General features: G+C 47.9%; 1 protein-coding gene across 6 annotated transcripts in view; it reads right to left on the bottom strand.

The window, feature by feature from the left end:
• The window catches only part of fam168a (family with sequence similarity 168 member A), a 30,115-nt gene extending 11,113 nt beyond the window's left edge, over positions 1–19,002 (bottom strand). Inside the window, exons 1-4 of one of the 6 annotated variants that reach the window (XM_076989288.1) lie at positions 18,861–19,002; positions 18,650–18,768; positions 3,494–3,605; positions 574–665 (exon numbers count right to left, since the gene is read on the bottom strand). In XM_076989288.1, coding sequence (XP_076845403.1) covers positions 574–665; positions 3,494–3,564 — 163 coding nt within the window. In that variant the 5' untranslated portion in view covers positions 3,565–3,605; positions 18,650–18,768; positions 18,861–19,002. Of the gene's footprint in view, positions 1–384; positions 518–573; positions 666–3,493; positions 3,606–18,649 lie in introns of those variants that run through there. The other 5 variants (XM_076989296.1, XM_076989315.1, XM_076989306.1 and 2 more) reach the window with 5 other exon arrangements.
• Between the last annotated feature and the right edge of the window lie 463 nt (positions 19,003–19,465).

The raw sequence follows: 19,465 nt of genomic DNA, 5'->3' as shown, positions 1-19,465 counted from the left end.
TTGTCTTACGTTAACAAATACGAGCCTCTTGTAATTCCAGGACGAAACATGAGCGAACGTGAAGACGTTAATATTGGGCGTTTTGAAAATAAACAACCATTAAATAATGTGATAAAAAGCGAATTATTTCTAATAATTGGCACATGAAACTTTCTTGTCCCGGGCCCCAGCAAGACTGTCAACGGGCCTGCATATATATTCATAAATACAATTAATACAATTGTCTGTTATTATTTTTTTATTTGTTGCTTTCAGAAAAACAGAAATGTCGCAGATGAGTGTCAAGCAAGGCCAAAAGCCACCTGAGCACAGTCGCAGACCCTGTGTAAGCCATGTTCTTACCTGTGTAAGCCATGTTCTTACCTGTGTAAGCCATGTTCTTACCTGCGTAAGCCATGTCCTTACCTGCGTAAGCCATGTCCTTACCTGCGTAAGCCATGTTCTTACCTGTGTAAGTCATGTCTTTACCTGTGTAAGTCATGTCTTTACCTGTGTAAGCCATGTCTTTACCTGTGTATGCCATGTTATTACCTGTGTCAGCAATGTCTTTACCTATGTAAGCCATGTTCTTACCTGCGTAAGCCATGTTCTTAGGGTTTCCATATGGGCCTCCAGGCTGAACAGGACTGTACACTGGATTCATGGTGGAAGACAGTCTGCTCTTACTGCAGGAGACAGACAAAAAGAGAGACAGACAAAGAGAAAGAAAGAGAGAGAGAGAAAGAGAGAGAGGGCTGTGTTATTTCAGTTTTATGCATCAAATCTACAGAACTGCACAGGTGATCTATGAATCATCTGCAGTCCTCATGGAATACAATAGATAGACAAACGAAGACAAATGCATTCCCTTAAAACACTTTACACACACACACACACGCACGCACACACCTAAAGTATTATTGCCAAACACCATCTGAAAAAAGAAAGACAAAGACAGAGCACGTGACAGTGATTTTGAATGTAAGAATGTTTGTGTGAGAGAGAGATAGAGAGAAAATAAAATAATAAATAAACAATAAAATCACCAGGAGGGAAAACTCTGTGAAGACTTGGCTCCATGGTTACCATATAACTGCAGCGCATCACTTGTATGACACGTGTATGACTGTGTATGTACAACTAAGGCTCTGCAGCACGTGAGGGCTCCGAGGGACGACCTTCGACCCCTTCGCCCTGATCTCTGAGCAGCTCGGACTGTATTCACGGCACCATGTATGGGAGTAAGAATCATGTGGGCCTCTAAAAGCTGAACAGAAATAAGACAAGTGTTGGTGTTCTGTGGTTAGGGTGTGTTTAATGGTAGGGCTAATGTAATGAGTCTTTCCTTGTCTCTCTCACATGCGTGTGTAAGTGTGTGTGTGTGTTTGCAGGCACTCAGCATATGAAAAAATATTGTGGCACTGAAGTAGGTGGTAAGATGGAGTGTGTAGTGTAGACGTCACACAGTGGTGACAATAGCAGGTGGTAAGATGGAGTGTGTAGTGTTGTAGACATCACACGGTGGTTACAGTGTCACTACAGCAGGTGGTAAGATGGAGTGTGTATTGTTGTAGACATCACACAGTGGTGACTATAGCAGGTGGTAAGATGGAGTGTGTAGTGTTGTAGACGTCACACGGTGGTTACGGTGTCACTATAGCAGGTGGTAAGATGGAGTGTGTAGTGTTGTAGATGTCACACGGTGGTGATGGTGTCACTATAGCAGGTGGTAAGATGGAGTGTGTAGTGTTGTAGACGTCACACGGTGGTTACGGTGTCACTATAGCAGGTGGTAAGATGGGGTGTGTAGTGTTGTAGACGTCACATGGTGGTGACGGTGTCACTATAGCAGGTGGTAAGATGGAGTGTGTAGTGTTGTAGACGTCACATGGTGGTGATGGTGTCACTGTAACAGGTGGTAAGATGGAGTGTGTAGTGTTGTAGACGTCACATGGTGGTGACGGTGTCACTGTAGCAGGTGGTAAGATGGAGTGTGTAGTGTTGTAGACGTCACATGGTGGTGACGGTGTCACTGTAACAGGTGGTAAGATGGAGTGTGTAGTGTTGTAGACGTCACATGGTGGTGACGGTGTCACTGTAACAGGTGGTAAGATGGAGTGTGTAGTGTTGTAGACGTCACATGGTGGTGACGGTGTCACTGTAACAGGTGGTAAGATGGAGTGTGTAGTGTTGTAGACGTCACATGGTGGTGACGGTGTCACTGTAACAGGTGGTAAGATGGAGTGTGTAGTGTTGTAGACGTCACATGGTGGTGACGGTGTCACTGTAGCAGGTGGTAAGATGGGGTGTGTAGTGTAGTAGACATCACATGGTGGTGATGGTGTCACTATAGCAGGTGGTAAGATGGGGTGTGTAGTGTAGTAGACATCACATGGTGGTGATGGTGTCACTATAACAGGTGGTAAGATGGAGTGTGTAGTGTTGTAGACGTCACATGGTGGTTACGGTGTCACTATATCAGGTGGTAAGATGGAGTGTGTAGTGTTGTAGACGTCACACGGTGGTGACAGTGTCACTATAGCAGGTGGTAAGATGGAGTGTGTAGTGTTGTAGACGTCACACGGTGGTGATGGTGTCACTATAGCAGGTGGTAAGATGGAGTGTGTATTGTTGTAGACGTCACACGGTGGTGATGGTGTCACTATAGCAGGTGGTAAGATGAAGTGTGTAATGTTTGTAGACGTCACACGGTGGTTACGGTGTCACTATAGCAGGTGGTAAGATGGAGTGTGTAGTGTAGTAGATGTCATACGGTGGTGATGGTGTTACTATAACAGGTGGTAAGATGGAGTGTGTAGTGTTGTAGACGTCACACGGTGGTGACTATAGCAGGTGGTAAGATGGAGTGTGGCCGATGTCACATGGTGGTGAAGTTGGCGTGTGTGGAGGGGTTCAGTGGGGTATTCAGCCAAGGGATCACAATACACACTAGTACATTAGTCACGTGCACACAGATGTGCATGCACACACACGTGTGGCATGTGCACATATGTACACACACACACACACACACACACACACACACACACACACACACACACACACACACACACACACACACACACACACACACACACACACACACACACGTGTACACACGCACACACACGAATAAGCAAGCATTTGCGTGCACACACACACACACACACACACACACACACACACAACACACACACACACACACACACACACACACACACACACACACACACACACACACACACACACACACACACACACACACACAATTTGGTTATATTGGAAATATTTAGGAAAGGAGCAAAAGCTGTTAGTGGGAGAACAGGTCTCAGATCAGTCTTCACCCACAAATGAGTCAACTCACCTTCATGCACACGCACACACACATGCACGGAAGCACATGCACACACACATACGCACACACACACGCACGAACTCACACACACACACAAGGGCACTGTGTGTGTGTGAAGCACGGTGAGGTCTGGAGCAGAGTGGCAAGGACTAGACTGACCTCTTTAAGTTGTGGCTGTTGTCTGTCTGGTAGAGGAAACTGAATTTGTCTGGGGGGGGTCCGCCTGCCATTCTGAGGGGCGAAAGGCAAATGGAGGAATGGATATGCAAATCTGAAAAAAACCAAAGCAAACAGGAGAAGAAAACAAAAAAACCAAATTAAAGAAAGAAGCAGAAGGAGAGCAAGGTCACGATTTAGAGACGCATCGTCAAGCACAGCTCAGCAAAAGAACACATGCAAAGCCAAGGCAAGGGTGTGTGTGTGTGTGTGTGTGTGTGTGTGTGTGTGTGTGTGTGTGTGTGTGTGTGTGTGTGTGTGTGAAACAGAGATAGAAAGAGAATGAGAGCCAGAAAGAGACACTAAGATAGTCTCTGAGAGAGAGAGAGAGAGAGAGAGAGAGAGAGAAAGAGAGAGAGAGAGAAAGAGAGAGGGAGAAAGAGAGAGAGAATTACAGACATAAATCACAGTAGCAGCAGTGTACAGGATGTAAAAGCATGATGTGGTCAGCAGGTCAGGGAAGCCCTGCAGAGTGTGGTGTGTGTGGAAGTGTGTGTGTGTGGCTGTGTGGTGTGTGGATGTGTGTGTGGTTGTGCAGTAAATGCTCCTGTATAATGTGTGTGTGATAAGAGATTGTGAACATGTGCTTCACATATTGATGTGTAACTGTGCTTGAGTGTGTGATGGTTCTTGTGCTGCTGGTGTAAAATCATTCATCAAAGTGCCAGGATCACCTTGTCCTACTACTGTGGGCTGGAGGTGCCCCTCCTAGAACATTCCACCATACCGTCCTAATAACATGTGTCTCCAAAGTATCTAGGAACAGTAGCAGCTCAGCCACGTAGCAGTACATGTGCACGCACACACACACACACACACACACACACACACACACACACACACACACACACACACACACACACACACACACACACACATCACTACCACACGTCACCACCTCACACCACTACCACACGCCACCACCGCCGCACACACCACTACCACACACACCACTACCGCACACACCACTACCACACACACCACTACCGCACACACCACTACCACACGCCACCACCGCCGCACACACCACTACCACACACCACTACCACACACACTGCTACCACACACACCCCCACTGCACACACCACTACCACACACCCCCACCGCACACCACTACCACACACCCCCACCGCACACACCACTACCACACGCCACCACTGCCGCACACACCACTACCGCACACACCGCTACCGCACACCACCACCGCGGCACACACCACTAAAACACACAATCGCCACACACCACCACCACACTCTGGAGCGCTCAGCCAAGCATCACTATTCAGGAGTCTGGTGGACCAATCTGGGCGTGGTTCTCGGCCCATCGCAGGAGAATGCCACACACAGTGGTGCAGTAATGTTCCCTGGAGGAGGGATAGTCGTTTGGTTCAGTTTTTCAGGGTTCCGGTTTGGTTCTAAGGTTCAAGTGGATGGTAAGATTAATGCTACAGCATTCAGACATTGTGCAGGATGCTTGGTCTTGTCTCAGCATGCCACAGTCCCAGTCATGGTATGGGGAGTCTGGTGTGGAGGAACCCCTAGACTGCACAGGGCCTTGACATGAACCCCAAAGAACACCTACGGCATGAACCAGAATGTCGATTTCAGGCAAAGACACACCGGAGTGCCTTACCCCACAAAAATACCCACACACACAGAGCAAAATTCTGCAGAAAGCCTTCCCAGGAGAAGGAGGCAGTCTCAGTTGCGGGGAGGCAATTCCACATTAAAGCTTGAAGGTTTTGAAATGGGACATCCAACAAGCTCCTCCCACACAGTATTATCCACTACACTAACACCACTGACACAGCCATCTTGCCATTAATAACTGTGCATAAATGCATCAAAGGACTTATTGAGTCAAATAAATAAATCCATCATGGTTCATCAAAATCAATGTGGTGAATGTTAGAATTGGCTGCAAACGTGATCTTAGAAGACAACAAAAGGATAAAATTGCTACATAATTTAAAGCAGGATGCACCAACATCTTTTGGTGAAAATAAAATTCTTGGGCTATTTAAAAAAAGACAGAGACAAAGAAGCAGACAGATCTAAAGGCAGACCTGATGATACTGGGCCTGTGAGACCCCACAGATCAGTAGATTGGAAATTCAAAACCTCCAAGCTGTGATTTAGTGATTTCATGAGAGACCAGACACCAGACATAACCTTTACAGGCTCAGAACCCCCCCCCATGCCTTCAATAAACGTGCAAATAATTACCTACAGTCAGTGTGTGTCAGAGAGAGTGGGCAATGCACACACACGCAAATGAAATGAAACTGATATCATTATCCACCAAGTCCCAATATTTGTTTTTCTTGCAGAAGTTAATTTTTCACACAGACCTGGAATTGGAATGAACCACACGATGCACGCCCACACACAACCTCACACATACCCACAACCACACACTATGTGGGTCAACACACATAAAACTAGCTACATGCAACCCTCATCTCATCATCATCATCATCATCATCAGTGGCGTCATCTCCACTTGGTCCGTTTCAAGGTTGCGATGGTACCATGGTAACGGGGAGATGAGGAGTGCAGGTGTCTGTCTTCAGCAGGTTCCTCCAGCTCGTCCTGGGGGACCCCCGGGGCGTCCCCATGCCTGCTGGGAGATGTAGTCCCTGCACCGTGTCCTGGGTCCACCCCGGGGCCTCCTCCCAGCTGGCTGTGGGTTGTATACCTCCACCGGGAGGCCACCCAGAGCATCCTCATCAGACGCCTGATCCTCCACACAGGGCTCCTCTCAGTGGGGAGGACTAGTAGCCACATCACTCCTCAGCTCCTCACTGAGAGTGAGTCCCGCCCCCCTGGAGGCAGATGGGCGGGGCAATCCAGAGTGAGGTTAGCTCAGCTCCTGCTTGCTGTAGTCTGGTCCAGAGAGTGCATGAGCACAGCTGCTACTGCAGGGCGGGTCTAGTCCCTCCTCCCATCACTCATGAACGAGACCCTCTCCAAGGACACTTTGACGCATCTTACCTGTGTCCTCATATCCTCTGTAATTAGCCCCCCAACACCTGTTGCTCTGTCTCCAACACCCCCCCCCCCCCCCCGCCAAACAGAGACAGAAAATGTGTGTGTGTGTGTGTGTGTGTGTAAATAAGCATTTTCTCCAGCTTCAGGACGTTTTCATTTCTTTAAGCATGCACCTTCCCCGTGGGTATGCGGGCCCCCGACCATACGGTCCCCCCCGGAGAGGCGCTCGGTGCCCCGCTAATGAGGCAAGAGAAGCAGCACCTAGCCCCCCCCAGCAGCGGTACGCCTCACACTCTGACAGGATGGCAGCAGGTCAGAGCCGTCGGCTTTAAATGAATGTAGACACCCTGGGCAGGGGGAGGGGTGAGGGAGGGGGGGAGAGAGAGAGAGAGAGAGAGAGAGAGAGAGTGTGTCTGTCCTGGCCACTGAAAGTTTGCCCCTACTGTAGGTAGCCGGGGCTGTTCTGGGATCAGCTACACTCTCTCCGAGGCCGGCACTGCCTAACCGAGGACTCCGAGCACAGCTCAATTAGAGCAGGATTCCAGGCCCAACAAACCCTTGTGGCGTCTCCGGGGCGAATCTACACCGCAGCGCTGGAGGGACACTGGCCCGTGTCAAGGGACAGGAGTGTGGGCTGATCACGTGAGGAGGAGGAACCGTGACAGCTTCTGACAGCACAGAGGAGAGACGATAAGGCAAGACGCTGACGCTCGAGTTACAAATCCTACGTAAAAAATAAAATAAAAATCCCATTTGCGCCATTAACCTTCCTGCAAAACAAGCCGTTTTCTCACCTCGTTTTCTCGTCGTTTCCCCTCGTGCTCACGCTAACCCGTTCGCTTCTGTTCAACTGCTCTGGTGTTAATCTAACTGGGAGCGTTCCTGACAATAACGCATTGTTGAACTGAAGAGGGGGATTTAAATGTAACAAATATCACAGATGGCATTCTCTCTCTTCCTCATCACTCCCACCCGTCCTCCACTCCCTCTCTCACTCTGCCCCTGCTCTCTCCATCCCTCCTTAAACTAAATCGATAGACGCCTCCATCTCCTCCTCGACTCTCTTTCCAGTCAGCTCCCTCTTCCTTCAGCCTTTACTGGCGGCTATGAATAACTTACCTCACCTCCCTCCCTACCTCACCTCCCTCCCTACCCCACCTCCCTCCCTACCCCACCTCCCTCCCTAACCTCCCTACCCCACCTCCCTCCCTACCCCACCTCCCTCCCTACCCCACCTCCCTACCTCACCTCCCTACCCCACCTCCCTCCCTACCTCACCTCACCTCCCTTCCCCACCTCCCTCCCTACCCCACCTCCCCTCCCTACCTCACCTCCCTCCCTACCCCACCTACCTCCCTCACCTACCTCCCTACCTCACCTCCCTCCCTACCCCACCTACCTCCCTACCTCACCTCCCTCCCTACCCCACCTACCTCCCTACCTCACCTCCCTCCCTACCCCACCTACCTCCCTACCTCACCTCCCTCCCTACCTCACCTCCCTCCCCCACCTCCCTCACCTCCCTCCCTCCCTATCTCCCTCCCCCACCTCCCTCCCTACCTCACCTCCCTACCTCACCTCCCTACCCCACCTCACCTCCCTACCCCACCTCCCTCCCTCCCTACCCCACCTCCCTCCCTACCTCACCTCCCTCCCTACCTCACCATTTTTTTTTCCTGAGGTAAATCTGTCAGCATGGCACAGAACACTGCAGCAGTGCCCTTGAATCTGCTGCTCTATCCATCTCTCTCTCTCTCTTTCCCTCCCTCCCTCGCTCTCGCCTTCTATCTTTCAAGGAGTGCCGTGGTTCTGCCTGCTCTTATGTAATCTCTTCCGCCTCGTTTTAACCCCCCCCCCCCCCCCCCCCCGCCACGGAGCATCGGAATTAGAGCTAGGAGGGCCATCGATCCCAGCAGGCCGCGGGGCCAGCGGCGTCCCGGAGACCCGTGTCTTAAAATAGCGCGTGGACGGCACGCTTCGGTCCTCTCTCACAAGCGCGGTCGTAGTCGAGCTCCAACCGCGCGCAGACGGAGGTACACCGCTCATAGTGGAGCACAGCCCAACTGCAGATCGCCAACAGCTGTGAGATTACTAGTGTACACAAAGATTACTGTAGGAATTCTCTAATATGGCCTCCCGTATACTCAAGTCTTTATTTTCCCCTCCTTCTCTGTCTCAAAGACTCCCCCCCCCCCCCGACTATAGGACTGAGACAGCTGAGACCTTGGGATGACCCTTGACCCCATTTTCACTCAAAAACATTGATTACCAATGTTACACAAACTCAGTTAAGCTATTACACTTACATAAACAGTTAGATTTACACGTATAGTTTGTGTACACACACACACACACACACACACACACACACACACACACACACACACACACACACGTTATAGCTTATAAGTATATGAAAAGTTGTATAACATTTCTCGGATAAACTTGTAGGAAGTGCTGATTGAAACGCTTGTAAAAAAAGGTGTGAAATTAGGCGCGTTTGCAAAGTATGTGTGCGTTCTGCGTGCTGCTCCCAGCACCCATATTCTGGCCCGTGTAGGAGTCCATGTGTTGCCGCCAACAATGGACCACTAACACGTGCCGCTCATAGTGGTGAGGGGGCATCTGACCACCTCAGTGTCCACAATAACAATGTTTTTTACCCTCGGCTGCAGGACACCCCCTTTCACCCACCCCCATTCTGACACGGATATCTTAGACTCAAGAGGCAACCTCTGCAAAATACAAACAAACACACCAACAAAAATAACAAAGCACTGGCTGGATCGTGGACTTGCGAACTCCAGACGGATCTCGGCAGACCGGTGGTCCCGCTAACGAGCACCGCCGCCATCTTGCCCAGGTAGAACGTGATGTGCTACAGCAGGGGGAACTCGGAGGACTACCCACCCACTGTCTCTTTGTTCTCTATGCTCGTTAGTTTTGCAACCCCCCCACCTGATTTATTTGAGCCCTTCCAGATTTACATTTGTGCAGGGGGGAGGGGCCATTGGTCTCTGTTGTGACACAGTACAGTTTTTTTCCCCATTGATGATGAATCCTGAACAGCAGGGGAGACACTTGCAGCCAAACAGTGTAAGAGACACTGAAGAGGAACCTCGTCTCCTCGCTACACGGCCACACGGGCGGTATTCTGTAGCCCTTACACCTCCACTGCCCCACTCGAACCTGCAGGCTGGAGCAAGTTTTAAACAGCCAGAACGTGTGTGTGTGTGTGTGTCTTTGAGCCCTGGAGCAAATACATCTCTACCCTCATCCAGTTCCTCCAGACGTCTTCAGCCTAGCTACATGCACCTCGCCTGAATTCCCAGCAGCACACACTGTGTGTTTAAACACGTCTTGCACCAGCATGTTCTGTAGTGAGATTACAAGCCAGTGCTACCGCAAGGCAGGTTTGTCCACAGTGACACGCGGACCATCTCGTCTATCTGTTTGTTTTCGCGTTCGTTCTCGTGTGTGCTAAAGCAGAGGGAAGCAGGGACTACTTTGAGTCCTTCCAGTGTGAGGAAGGATATAGACCCAGAAGGTAGAGAGATGTCCAGAGATATCAGAGATAAAGACACTTGATCACATGCTCAGGTTAATCTATAATCATTATTCATCATTAATACTGCTATTACTATTATTATCATTAATAATATTTAATAGCTAATAACGTATTACTAATCATAGTTATAAATGTACTGTAAACATTAAATGATTACTGTTATAAATGTAACAAGTAAGTACAATGTAATGTACAAGTAAGAGTAACAGCAGTAGGCCTGTCATGATAACAAAATTTTCAGAACGATATATTGTCCCAGAAATGATTGCGATAAACGGTAATATTATATTTATCGTTTATATTTATATATTAATATTTTGACTCAAGCGGCGCGAAGGTCCACGCGGCGAAAATGACGTAATCGCAGTGACTCCGCCCGTGCGCGAGGGCGTCGCGCGCTGTCGATTCGCGAGGTCGTGCACCTGCAGAGTTGCACGACTTTTTTATCACATTATTTAATGGATGTTTATTTTCAAAACGCCCAATCTTAACATCTTCACGTTCTCTCATGTTTCGTCCTGGAATTACAAGAGGCTCGTATTTGTTAACGTAATACAAGAGAACTGTTCAATCAGATAGATATTTGTTGTGAAACGAACAAATTCCAGCACTTTTCAAACCTGAAACAAAAAAGCAACATTAAAGTTCATCAGGTAAATGTTCATTCCCTTGTTTTTGAGGGGTGTTTCTTATACTACCACATATCGTTTCGAACAACACTGCAAAGAAAAGCAACTATAAACACTTCCACCGTTCACAGAGGTAGGCGGAGTCGCGCTACGGTCACTATAATAAACAACCATTAAATAATGTGATAAAAAGCTAATTATTTCGAATCATTTCGAGTCCTATTAGCCTCGAATACGTTCGTGAACACATCTCCACGTGTGTGTGTGTGTAGAGGCACTGTTATTGACGCATGCGCTCTCCGTGTACTGCACTCATTTCCTAACCGGTAAATGTCGCTCTCTGATCACAGATTTGTCTTCCCTTAAGGGGGGAGGGGGTTGCGAGAGAGCAGCACTGCGTGCCTTTCTGAAATCTAACGTAGTTGCGGTTTATTCTCATGTAAACAAATGTGCGCGGAAACCCAATGGCCAATTATCGACATCAGCAAAAATTATCGCGGTAAAAAAAAATATCGTACGATAAGTCGATAATGTAATTATCGCGACAGTCCTAAACAGCAGTATTGTTGATGTTATGATAATCATTATTACTGTTATCAGTAGTTTATTTCTATTATTATTATTATTATTATAATATTATTATTATTGTCTAATGATCTCTACCTGCTATTTGCTGATTGCTGATAACTGTTTAGATCTATTCTATCTTTCACTTATTATGTTAATTGAAGCTTTGGCAATAAAACTGTTCCAGTAAATATTAAACTGAATAGATATCGAGAAAGAGAGAGAGAGAGGAATGTGAAATCTTTGCCTTTTATAAAGCCATAAAAGGGGGTAGAATAATTTATCTCAAATAATAAAGATGTCAGCAAAGCAGGAAAGGTGTTGAACACATTAGATATGATGGAGGTAGTACAAAAAGGTAGTAGTAAAAAATACAAGACTGAAGGCTTTAAGAAAAAAATATGGAAATATGGACGAAGCAAGTTTCTTTTAGCCAGTCAAAAACCATATATTAAATTATACATCAAATGTTGAAAAATCATTCTGTTTGATAATGTTATTGTGAGATGGGGATTCTGTAGAAGACATGAATAATATATGACAACATGGAGATTAATTTTAATTGTTACTATACTTGGGGTAAACTATGATATTTCAGGAGGAAATGATCAATGCACACACAAATATGCACACAAACACGCACAGACATGCACACAAACGTGCACACAGACATGCACACAAACGTGCACATACGCGTAACACTGCACTCTTCCCATACTACTGCTGCATGATATTACGCATGAGACACTGACACACCATGCATGTAATTGGACAGCTGTGGAAGATGGGATGTACAAGTATATGCGCACACACACACACACACACACACACACACACACACACACACACACACACACACACACACACACACACACACACACACACACACACACACACACACACACACACACACACAGCCTGAGTTAGTGATCAGGCACTTTTGGCACTATGTGTGCGTCTCATCCCGTGTCTCTCAGTGCAGATCAATCACGCTTTACTGCTAAAACAATTCAGCCCATACGCCAATGGGAGAAAGAGAGAGAGCAGTGAACATAAATGATTATTATTAATGTATAATTAATCCTTTAATCTAATCTGATGAATTATTAACATCTAAAAAAAATCACCTACATTTCATTTGTCTCTGCTTGTGTGTCCCTGTGGGTGTGTGCGTGTGTGTGTGTGTCCCTCTCTTTGTGTGTCCTCACACAGCAGGAAGGAACCAGAGAGAGCAGTTCCTGTTTCTCTTTGTGTTAGCACACACAGGAGGAACATTTTCCTCCTGTGTCACTCTGATCTGAGAGATTCATCCTTCACTCACAGAGAGAGAGAGAGAGAGAGAGAGAGAGAGAGAGAGAGAGAGAGAGAGGGAGAGAGAGATGGAGAGAGAGACAGAGAGAGAGAGAGAGATATCATGGGGTAAGAGACAGGAAGGGCTGAATAATTTATTATGAGGAGTAGCACTTATAGAGGAGCTCTGTGTGAGAGACCACACTAGCACCCTGTGTGTGTGTGTGTGTGTGTGTGTGTGTGTGTGTGTGTGTGTGTGTGTGTGGACCTGCTGTGAGGTCCAGCTGTGAGAAGAGTGCACACAGTGGGAGAGACAAGCTAACCCGCACAGCACCACCACAGACACACAGCAGCAGACCAACCCCACCACCCCACGGACCTCTGTGGGACCGACACCGAGCTAAGAAGGACACGCAGGATGCTGTATCCCAAGACACCTCAGCTCTCAAACTCTTTATACTTCACAGAATCACCCAGTCACTAACAGCCTGGTTTTTCTTAGACATAATCATCATCAGTAACAATCAATACACTGGTGCAGCGCCCATGGACTGAGGTATGTGTGCAGAGCTTGTGGTGCCACGAGCTGTTATGTCTGCTTTACCTGTCGGCTACAGACACATCCGTCTCCATCTCATACTGTTACACCTCCACTCTCTCAGCTCCGGACCTTTATTGGGCCATAAATCCCTGATGCTAACGTAGCATCCTTCACCTCAGGAGAACGACACGTTTGAGGGCAGACCACGGTCTATCTCAGGGCTCCTCCCTCATTCCCATCATCGTTTTTCCTCCGTGCTTGATGCGAGCGATCAGGCGTTCATGATATAGTTGCTCCAGCCCAAAATCAGTTAAAGGCTAGACGGCACTTTCTCCGTCTGAATGAGAGTGTGAGCGTGACCGTGGAGATCCCCTGTCCAACCCTAACGCAGGCCAGCCCGTCACTGAGGCCGCCATTTTGTGAACGATTAATTATTCAAGTTGCACCATCCTTTCAAAACAGCAAGTTGGCCACAAAAAAAAAGCTGAGTATGAAAATTCTCATTAGTTGCTTTTTTATGCCAGTAATGTTGACTAATCATTACAGCTTTAATTAACGTCTAGGCTAATGATTTCTCCCTCGCATAAGAGTGTTCAAAGCAACATGGTAAACAGTACTGAATTCTAGGATTTGGGAATCTGTGAGAACTTTACCATGTGGTCCGTACATCGTGCTAACGTACAGTAATACAGCACGCTTTGTGTTCTCTGATCCGTGCCGCCGTGATTCTGTTTCATGTTGTTCATTGTTGTCAGGGCTTAAAAGGTGGCATCTGAGAGACTTCAACAGCCATTCTGAATGGGGTCAAAGGAACACGGAAACACGCGGCAGACGAGGGCAAACTCCAGGTACGGGCACGCCGATCACCCGCTGTTCAAATACAGCAGTTCACGGCGTGGAGCAATTCACAACCAACGCTCCTGCGCTTCACAGCTGTAGATTCTAATCAAATAATAAATAGCAGTGTGTTGATCCCACTCACGGTCTCCACATTTAATTAAGCCTCAACAGAACCACATAATCCCCCCCTTCCTGTACACCCTAACAGGACCTGAATGAGAGCAGGAGAAGGGAGTGTCGTTCTCCAAAGGGGTTGCCATTGTTTTAAGTGACCCGTGAGTCCTCCCACCCTTATGGGTCCAAAACTGGCCCGTTATGCCCCCCACCCCCGAGTTTTCCTTTCTGCCACCCCCTCCCTCCGTTTTTCTGCGGCCCATTATCCTCAGAACAATCAGAACAAACCGAGCCAGGAGTTCAGGTATGTAGCCCCGCCCACAAAGACCACCCCGCCCCTGCGCCTCCCCCCCCATCGCCGCCCATTTCTCTCCCCTCCCCCCACAAACGGAGGACGCATCACGATGCGCACAAGAGCAACGGGCACGTCGACACGCCGCGAGCGAGTCACCTCGCCGTGCGTTCACACAGCATAACCGATGGTTTTGTTTGGTGCGCTGTTATTTTGAGCAGGGGGGGGGGGGGGGGGGGGGTTTACTTTTATTGGACCGTGATTCAGCAGTGCCCACAGAACACTGGGGGACGATCTCGGGGGCTCCAAGCACGCGGTGTGAAATGTGGGGACTGGAGAGTTCCTGTGTACAGGAGCAGAACCACCCTCCATCCCTCCATCCCTCCATCCCTCCATCCCTCCGTCTTTACAGAAGGGCTGCTGCATTCTTTGGCTAGTTGAGAGGGAGCGGATTTTGGCTGGTTATTTCCAGTGCGGAGCGTGATGCTAAATAAAACCATGTTTGGCAGTCCGTACAGCGCCACCCACGCATGTTGGAGTCTGCGCACACGCAGGCACACAAGCGCTCGCACACACACACACACACACACACACACACACACACACACACACACACACACACACACACACACACACACACACACACACACACACACCCCACTTGGTGCTTAGGTAGATAATCTGACCAAAACCTTGAGGTCTTAACACACCAGCATAACTGCGTCAGAGATGTGACTGTCAGCAGCAAAAGCAGGACTACGTAATGAGAGAAAGACAGCATCTGACCCTTGGGTACATCGTCGTAGCAACAGACCCCTGAGCCTCTTGTTATCACCTCTGGGGCAGCCCAGCGAGCTCAGAGCCCATCAGACAGCCTGTGTGGACATGCTAATTCTGTCTCAAGGCCAGCACATGAACCAGCAGGATCCAGCAGGATGTGTGAGCACCAGAGTACGAGCTTGTGTGTGTGTGTGTGTTTGCCTCGGGGCCCAGCCGTAATGCCGTGATCACCCCCACAGTTAAAATCCCTCCTACTCCTGAGAGTAAAGACATGACAGACACCCGATTCAACAAGGCATGCACGTCTACTCAAACACATGCATCCTCTCCACAAAGCCCGGTGTGTCACTGCAGGCCTGACTACAGGCTAGACAGCACCGAATCCCATAATCGGTCACCTTGGTGACCATACTTGCCATGCGCACACACACACACACACACATACGTGTGCGCACACACACATGCACACAGTGACACAGTCAAATGGAAATGGAAGAAGAGATTTATACAGAGGGAGGAGAGGGAGTTGTTCTTGGCACAGCTATCACGCTGGTGGTCTGGGGCCACATGCACCTGTGGTCTCATCAACCTGTACGGCTGGGATCAAAAGGTCAGGAGGGTCTCAGGCTACTGCAGTACGGCCAAAGACCAAGAACTGCCGCAGTTTTTAGCCATGCCTTGGCCTTCAGATCGGGCCCTAGTCCTGACCCTGTGCAGATCGGGCACAAGACTGACCCTGTCCAGATCGGGCCCTAGCCCTGACCCTGTCCAGATCGGGCCCTAGCCCTGACCCTGTCCAGATCGGGCCCTAGTCCTGACCCTGTCCAGATCGGGCCCTAGTCCTGACCCTGTCCAGATCGGGCCCTAGCCCTGACCTACCCCCGCCTGGTTGACACTTCTCAGGTTCACGTGCACCACAACCGACCCTCTTCACACTGGCACTGTCCAGGGCGTGAGGGGCAAGAACAGAAAGGACAAAGAAGTGACAGAGTGTACAAGACACGTAAAGTGGGCAGGGAGAAGGAGAGGGGGAGAGGCAGAAAAGAGAGGAGGAGACAGGGAGAGAGAGGAGAGAGAGAGTGGAAGGAAAGGAGGAGAGAGGGGAGGGAGATCCCAGTCCCAGTACAGGAAACCTTCCATAGAATCCAGTGGCAAGCTGCTTCACCATATCACTAGTGATAAGCAAGACTAACATGGTTAAGTAGCCCCACTGATATGCAACACCCCAAATAGCATAGTTTAGTTAACAGGAAATCCATCAAACTTTGCTCATGAATAATTCATCCATGATATATGGTGCATATGTATTGGCTGTAAGAATAAATCCACCCCTGGTATAAACTATACTACAGGTCACTTCTGAAATATCTGTTTAAAATCGAACATGTGTTTTTTTTCAATAGTCCACAGTTAACTGGTTAAAGAATGAACATATCTGGATCACAGCAAAGACTAGACAGTTTTCCGTTTATTTTGATAAAGGTCAGTTTCAGGGAGCCTGGTTTGAAATGGACATTTTCTTTGTGTTTGTGTTTTATGACTCCCCTTTAAATACAGCCTTTTTAAATGTTCATCAATCAGTTCCTTGGAAATATTGACAATACATGGATAGTTTATGCTCACAGAAGTATTCCAAAACCTCAAAAAACTGGACAATATTTTCAGCTTGCGGTTTTACCATAAACACAGCATCACTGAGCAAGAGGGGCAGACGATTAAAAAACGAATCAAGGAATCACTCTCAGTTCACCTTCTCCTTTGACTACTTGGGAGCCACTTCTGATTCAGTCTAAGGTATTAAACATTTGCTTCACCTACTCCTGGATGAAAAAGTACCTGTGCAGTTGCTTTGGTCTAACCATGTCCAACATGCCACAGGACACAACTTGCAAGTCCCCCTGTCTCACAGAGACAGCATGATTAACCCAAAGCCATAGACAGAAACTTAATGGGGCTCTGCAGTAGCCATGAGGCAGAATCCAATAACACCCTCCGCGCTCAGTTATCTGGGGAAACCAACACACCCTCAGGGTGTTCTCGCACGTGTGTGTGTGTGTGTGTGTGTGTGTGTGTGTGTGTATGTCAGCAGGGGAAATTGGTTGCTAAAACAGAACAAATGGTCCAGCGGTCAACATGTCCCCAGTGCAGTGGAGGAAAAAAAAATGCAGATCCTTTTGTTCAAAGCCGTGTTCGAACTCCTACCTCCTCTATGGAGAAGGGGCTGTTGGATTAGTCCAGAGCTCGCTCTCTGCCAAACTCCTCACTACAGAAGCCCCCGGAGAGACAACCACACTACCCACTCATCCAGCGTGTACTCCCATAAACAGAGACTAAACCGGGGGGGGGCAAAAGATAAGGAGAAAGCCAGGATCACAAAATCCTGACAGACCTGAGAATTGCCGTGCACACACACACTCACACAGAAGCATGGACACATATTTCAACCCTCCCCCACATCTTTCAAATCGCAATCATTTCTCAGCATTAATGATGAATAAGTCATTATTGAGAGAAGAGTGAGGTGACGTTATGGATACAACAGCATGACTGACATCTTGAGGTACATTTTCAACTGACCTTTAGATGCCCTTTAACATCGCGTACAATAAAAAAATATATATTTTGCAGAACATCTCACTGTACCCACCAACACACACACACAAAACAAAAAAACATACAGTGGCTCAGGATCCTTGACTGCTAATGTTTCACAATAAGAGCTGTACTGTAATGTCGAGTTAGGAACCACTTAAGAAACAATATTTCAGTCACATCCTGACATAAATCCACGTGACACCTGTCACATAAATAATAATCGAGCCTATTGACACGTTATTGATGAACTTATTTGACTGTTCACAAAAATCTCTTAAGTCGCCTTAATAACCGAAGCTATTGACATTTTAGTCATATATTTCATTTAGCCGCCCAAATAGATCCATTAAGTAGTAGTAATCCCCTAAACTACCCAAATTACCGACTATTATCTGCTTAAAGTGTCTGAACTGTGATGAATCACTTCATGGTTACACTGGAACTGACATCAACAAAAGATGCACGAGGCCCAGTGTGTTTCAGAGCCGAACCCGAACAAACGAGGCTCGTCTGCTGGGGTGTGTGTGTGTGTCTGCCGGTCGGCCCCGGAGGAATAACCGGGACTCTACAACGGCCAAGACGCACCGAACCCCCGACACCATTTTGAAACGCTCTCGGAGGAGACGCGAGAGGAGTCGGTACCGGAGAGCGGAGGCGCGCGCGCCGTCACTGAAGCTGTCACGTTCCATAATCAATAACAGCTGCGCGTGCTCCGCTTATCGAACGTTATGAAAGTGTCAGTGCATAAATTCACCCTCGTATTTGCGTTTCAAGACCTTTAAACCTCGCACGACACCTCCGTCGCATTTTAACACGAACCGGGCTCGTTTTTTTAGGTTTGAACATCTGTACGAGTTTAGAAAATATCTGAAAACATCCGCGAGGAGACTCACCTCGGTGGACCGGGGCAGATCTCCGTGACTCCTCTGTTAACGGGTTCGGTACCGGCCTCTTTTCTGGCGCTTCCTCCTCCTGCTCGTTCTGCTTCAGCGATTTCGGGCTCGGAGGCGGTCTGGAAACACAAGAGAGAGGGGGATGGGGAACGAGAGGAAGAGAGGAAGGGAGGGGGCAGAAAGGGGCAGTAGAACCACACGAGGGGAGGACCTTCTGTGTTCCTGACGCACGACCACACCACTCAGTCGGTCCGCTTCGTATGCGTCCCCGGCGGGATCCAATCGCTTGGGCAAAAATGCATGACTGAAATTCCAGGATGTTTCTGGGATAACGTGTGTCTGGAGTCTACGAGACCCTCCAACGGGACTACAAATCCCATCAACCCTCCAGCGTAGCAGCGCTGCGGCACGGTGACGTTTTGTAGTCAATGGGGCAGTTGAGACTGAAAAATGCGCGAGACCTCTACGAATACTTTCACAAACTACACGCCATTGGGGTTTAAAACAAACAACACACACACACACACACACACACACACACACACACACACACACACACACACACACACACACACACACACTGTATATATATATATAAATATATATAAGATATAGAAGTATCTCTAGTAACAATAATCGTCCTCTGTATAAATGTATATATATATATATATATATATATATATATATATATATATATATATATATATATATATATATATATGTATGTATGTATGTATATATATATATATATATATATATATATATATATATATATATATATATATATATATAATTTTACCTTTGTTATGCATATAT

The sequence above is a fragment of the Brachyhypopomus gauderio genome, chromosome 2, assembly GCF_052324685.1.
Source record: "Brachyhypopomus gauderio isolate BG-103 chromosome 2, BGAUD_0.2, whole genome shotgun sequence".
NCBI lineage: Eukaryota > Metazoa > Chordata > Actinopteri > Gymnotiformes > Hypopomidae > Brachyhypopomus > Brachyhypopomus gauderio.
The sequence above is the reverse complement of the archived record's forward strand: the minus strand, read 5'-3'. Positions and strand labels throughout refer to the sequence as shown.